The 6000-nt window shown below is 45.2% G+C and overlaps 1 protein-coding gene across 1 annotated transcript in view; it reads right to left on the minus strand.

Moving 5' to 3' along the window:
* The window catches only part of MCC (MCC regulator of WNT signaling pathway), a 373218-nt gene extending 368355 nt beyond the window's left edge, over positions 1-4863 (minus strand). The window contains exon 1 of the mRNA XM_063454100.1: positions 4633-4863. Coding sequence (XP_063310170.1) covers positions 4633-4766 — 134 coding nt within the window. The 5' untranslated portion in view covers positions 4767-4863. The remainder of the gene's footprint in view (positions 1-4632) is intronic.
* Between the last annotated feature and the right edge of the window lie 1137 nt (positions 4864-6000).

Here is a 6000-nt window from a genome sequence, read left to right on the forward strand (position 1 = left end):
TGTGAGTGGAGAAAAAAAAAGAAAATTGCACAAGCAGAAAAATCTATCAAAAATGAATCAAAGGAACACTCCAAACACGATTAATTAATTGGAATTAAGTTGTTATGGTGCGAGGACTTCTGGATTACCCAAAGGAGATCTGATCACTCTGCCCCTCAACTTCCGTTCGTCTTTGACCAGGTGTCACTAACAGGCTATATGTACCCATTTCTTTTCTTTTTTTTTTTTTTTAAACTTTTTGTGAGTGGGGAGCTACTAATAGGCTGACACTCTCAACCCATCAGTGGCGTCTTGTCCGAGGTTTCGTGCCTGACGTCTCAGACTGAAAGTGAAGGGGCAAAGCAAACGGGCGCCAGATTAAAGAAATCAATCGTTAAAAACGTTTAGTTCCTTCAGGCAAGCTAAGGGACCTGCTCGCACCATAAGAACATCACTCCAAGGAAGTGGTTATGGTCCCTGGAGTGGTTCTTTAAACATTTACACAGTTATTCACTTAACCACAAGTTTTAGGCCTGAAAAGTTGCACTGAAAAAAAAAAACCAACAATGCAGCTGTTTAGTGATGTCCCGAGCGTGTTCGCCACGGACGGCGAACATATACGATGTTCGGTCCACCCCCTATTCGTCATCATTGAGTAAACTTTGACCCTGTACCTCACAGTCAGACACATTCCAGCCAATCAGCAGCAGACCCTCCCTCCCAGACCCTCCCACCTCCTAGACAGCATACAATTTAGATTAATTCTGAAGTTGCATTCATTTTTTTTTGTGTTTATTATACATTATCCCCCCATAGCCAGTAACCTGTGTTTATTATACATTACCCCCCCATAGCCAGTAACCTGTGTTTATTATACATTATCCCCCCCATAGCCAGTAACCTGTGTTTATTATACATTATCCCCCCCATAGCCAGTAACCTGTGTTTATTATACATTATCATCCCATAGCCAGTAACCTGTGTTTATTATACATTATCCTCCCATAGCCAGTAACCTGTGTTTATTATACATTATCCTCCCATAGCCAGTAACCTGTGTTTATTATACATTATCCTCCCATAGCCAGTAACCTGTGTTTATTATACATTATCCTCCCATAGCCAGTAACCTGTGCTTATTCTACATTATCCCCCCTATAGCCAGTAACCTGTGTTTATTATACATTATCCTCCCTATAGCCAGTAACCTGTGCTTATTCTACATTATCCCCCCTATAGCCAGTAACCTGTGTTTATTATACATTATCCCCCCTATAGCCAGTAACCTGTGTTTATTATACATTATCCCCCCATAGCCAGTAACCTGTGTTTATTATACATTATCCTCCCCATAGCCAGTAACCTGTGTTTATTATACATTATCCTCCCCATAGCCAGTAACCTGTGTTTATTATACATTATCCTCCCCATAGCCAGTAACCTGTGTTTATTATACATTATCCTCCCCATAGCCAGTAACCTGTGTTTATTATACATTATCCTCCCCATAGCCAGTAACCTGTGTTTATTATACATTATCCCTCCCATAGCCAGTAACCTGTGTTTATTATACATTATCCCCCCTATAGCCAGTAACCTGTGTTTATTATACATTATCCCCCCTATAGCCAGTAACCTGTGTTTATTATACATTGTCCCCCCTATAGCCAGTAACCTGTGTTTATTATACATTATCCCCCCTATAGCCAGTAACCTGTGTTTATTATACATTATCCTCCCCATAGCCAGTAACCTGTGTTTATTATACATTATCCCCCCTATAGCCAGTAACCTGTGTTTATTATACATTATCCTCCCCATAGCCAGTAACCTGTGTTTATTATACATTATCCTCCCATAGCCATTAACCTGTGTTTATTATACATTATCCTCCCCATAGCCAGTAACCTGTGTTTATTATACATTATCCTCCCATAGCCATTAACCTGTGTTTATTATACATTATCCCCCATAGTCATTTATCGTTGGACCTAGGCGGCATGATGTCTTAAGCCGGCCCAGAGAGTGAGTGAGTGAGTGAATCAATAATATAATATATATGTTCAGAAACATATTAGTAATATATGTAAATCGGGTTCAATTTACAAAGCCAAACTTTTAAAAGCTTTCCTCATTTCTTTCTCGGGATGAGGAATATATCGGTTGTAGACTGAGGATTTCCATCTGCCCAATCTTTTAATAATATGCACTGGAGTGTCAGTGTTGAAGGAGACCGAAGCTGCCCCTATTCTAAATGAAAGACCCGAGATACATGGATACAACCCAATCTTAGGAGTAGTGTTCTGATGTAGAAGATGAATTTAGCCGTAGTCAGAGGGATTCAGTGAGAGTAGCGGTGAAATGTGTGTGACATGACTGAGTGTGGGTAAGTAAGAGTCAAGTATTTTAACTGGGCACTAGTTCTAGGAGGGATAAAGTGGTATAGCGGAACGTTTGGTTTGTTTTAGAGGTTTGTAGAGAAAGTATATAGTGATCAGGATTTTTAGCGATATCCAATATTTTTAAGGTGGTCCCAGTGCCACCACTCATATCTGGTGTCACAATAGCTTGCATTTAAAAAAAAAACAAAAAACACTTTTTTGACTGTAATATAATAGCAGTCAGTTTCCTTCACACGTGTGCGTTTCAGGGCCTGCCAGAGCACAGTGTCACACCAGTGCAACTCATATCTGGTGTAACAGTAGTGTACATTTTAAAAAAAAAAAAAAATACAGGGGGCTTGTTGTCACCTTTCGGGGACCCTTGGTGTTGTACGTGGCTGGGTGGAATAAGAGACCTTCAATGACATCAGTGAGGACAAGGAACGGGACATGGCTAGCTTGGTATCCAACCTTGTGCAAATGGGGAGTTTGCGGTTGTGCAAATGGACTGTTTGCGGTTGTTTGCGGTGCATTAAACGGGGAGTTTGGTCTGTCACTGTGAACCGGGCGTAACCATTACACTACCTGATCGATACAACATCATACCTGATGTTTTAAAGAACGTTATTCCAAACAATTTAGGAATGTTAGGTGATTTATGCCCTTTATGGATTAAAACCAGACTCTGCATCAACTGTGTAATTTTCCATGGGAGTTTTGCCATGGATCCCCCTCCGGCATGCCACAGTCCAGGTGTTAGTCCCCTTGAAACAACTTTTCCATCACTATTGTGGCCAGAAAGAGTCCCTGTGGGTTTTAAAATTCGCCTGCCTATTGAAGTCTATGGCGGTTCGCCCGTTTGCGAACATTTGCGGAAGTGCGCGTTCGCCATACCCGAACTGAAAATGTTATGTTCGCGACATCACTACTGCTGTTTCCAGCTTGCCTACTTTGGCCTTAAGTGTGAAAATCCCTGGACAATTACTGATGATTCCCAGTTTAGTACTGTACCTGTAAAATAATACCACTGTGTAACAAAAACAAAAAACTGATACAAAACATTCACAAAATTCAGATATAAAAACAAATATAGCATGTTAACAAGCAAAAAGCATATTTTTATTGGTATGATTTAAATGTTGGAAAACTAAAATTGTGGATTCTGTGCATTGGTTTGAACAACCCAAAAATTAATTCAGTGCAAAGAGAAAAAAACAAAAACGAAGGAACAGAAACAGCCTCAGTTTCAGGCAAATCACAGCGGTAGAATTGTTATGTCTGTGTGTGGCACTGTATACTGCAAGCTATGTATTAACAAGTCTAAAATAACATTGCCCTTTTATTGAACAAAATATGATTTATTTCTTCACATTGAGGCCTCAGTTATAAAATATAACTCACTCCTTGTCCTCAAGTGCAGAAAAAAAAATCCCCTAAGGATTGGCACCTAGCAAGGACAGCCATAGTGTGTAACATGGTCACATCACCAACCACTGTGACATGAGGCAGGGCCAAGGTAACAGCAAGACAGTAGCTATTTACCAACGTACTACATTGTTTTATGAGAATATTGTAAAGCGCTGCAGAATAAGTTGGCGCTATATACTTGCCAATAATAATAATAATAATATTGTGCCATTATTACCCATTACACAAGAGGTCAAACTGTCCCTTAGCATACTGGCCAACCTTGCCACCCGAGATATTTGTGATATACATTTCCCATGATGCTCAGACACTCTCTGTGGTGGTTGAGAGTTATGAGAAGTGTAGTTTACAAACATGTGGGATGTCAAGGTGAGCCACCACAGATTTTAAGAAATCAGCCAACACTCCTTCTAAACTCCATGTCACAGAAAACGGACCCTGTGTGAGTGTGTTGAGGGGGTGACATTGCAGCTGTCGTGGAATTCCAACTACCATCATTCTAAGCCAACTAATGATGAACTTCAACTCCCAAAATGTGAGCAAGGATGATGGGAGTTGAGGCAAACATGAGCTGTGAATAGTTTTGCCTTGCTGAGTGAGCATTACATTGCAGTGAGTGTTACTCAGTGAGTGCTTTGCAGCTGCCATATCCCAGCTGCTGAGTGTCACTTACTGCAGAGCCCTGGGGGTAGCGGTGCCCACACTCCCCTCTCTGGTTGTTTCCCATATTTTGGCCTCCCAGCTCCCCCGGCCTGACCCGGGCTGCAGCCAGGAGTTGGAGGGGAGTTGGGGTGAGTGTCTGGAAGTTCAGCAGACCCCCCTCCCAGCACTGCCAGCCCCTTACCTGCTGATATAGCCGTCCCCGTCCCCATCGCAGGTCTGGAAGAGGCGCCTCATCCTCTCCTCCTCCCCGGTGCTGGAGGTATCGCTGCTCCCGCTGCAGCTGGTGCTCCCGGTTACATCCACAGCAGCCGCCATAATGCACCGCTGGGCGGCCAGAGACTGCCCACTGCTGTTAACTAGAGCAGCCCGGAGCCGGCCACGGAGAGACCCCAGCCCGCACTCCTAGCATGGACTGTCCCCTCCCTCAGCCAGGCTTCCACTCCCAGCACTCCTCCCACTACAAGGCTAACTCCCAGCACTCCTCCCACTACAAGGCTCCCACTCCCAGCACTCCTCCCACTACAAGGCTAACTCCCAGCAATGCTCCCACTACAAGGCTCCCACTCCCAGCAATGCTCCCACTACAAGGCTCCCACTCCCAGCACTCCTCCCACTACAAGGCTAACTCCCAGCACTCCTCCCACTACAAGGCTCCCACTCCCAGCACTCCTCTCACTACAAGGCTCCCACTCCCAGCACTCCTCTCACTACAAGGCTCCCACTCACAGCACTCCTCCCACTGTAAGACTAACTCCCAGCAATTCTCCCACTACAAGGCTAACTCCCAGCACTCCTCCCACTACAAGGCTCCCACTCCCAGCAATGCTCCCACTACAAGGCTCCCACTCCCAGCACTCCTCCCACTACAAGGCTAACTTCCAGCACTCCTCCCACTACAAGGCTAACTCCCAGCACTCCTCCCACTACAAGGCTCCCACTCCCAGCAATGCTCCCACTACAAGGCTCCCACTCCCAGCAATGCTCCCACTACAAGGCTAACTTCCAGCACTCCTCCCACTACAAGGCTCCCACTCCCAGCACTCCTCCCACTACAAGGCTAACTCCCAGCACTCCTCCCACTACAAGGCTCCCACTCCCAGCAATGCTCCCACTACAAGGCTCCCACTCCCAGCAGTCATCTCACTACAAGGCTCCCACTCCCAGCACTCCTCCCACTGTAAGACTAACTCCCAGCAATTCTCCCACTACAAGGCTAACTCCCAGCACTCCTCCCACTACAAGACTCCCACTCCCAGCAATGCTCCCACTACAAGGCTCCCACTCCCAGGACTCCTCCCACTGTAAGACTAACTCCCAGCAATTGTCCAATTACAAAGCTAACTCCCAGCACGCCTCCTACTACAAGGCTCTAACTCCCAGCAATGCTCCCACTTCAAGGCTCTAACTCCCAGCACTCCTCCCACTACAAGGCTAGCTCCCAGCAATGCTCCCACTACAAGGCTAACTCCCAGCAATGCTCCCACAACAAGGCTAACTCCCAGCAATGCTCCCACTACAAGGCTAACTCCCAGCACTCCTCCCACTGTAA

The sequence above is a fragment of the Pelobates fuscus genome, chromosome 5 (assembly GCF_036172605.1).
Source record: "Pelobates fuscus isolate aPelFus1 chromosome 5, aPelFus1.pri, whole genome shotgun sequence".
NCBI classification, from domain to species: Eukaryota; Metazoa; Chordata; class Amphibia; order Anura; family Pelobatidae; genus Pelobates; species Pelobates fuscus.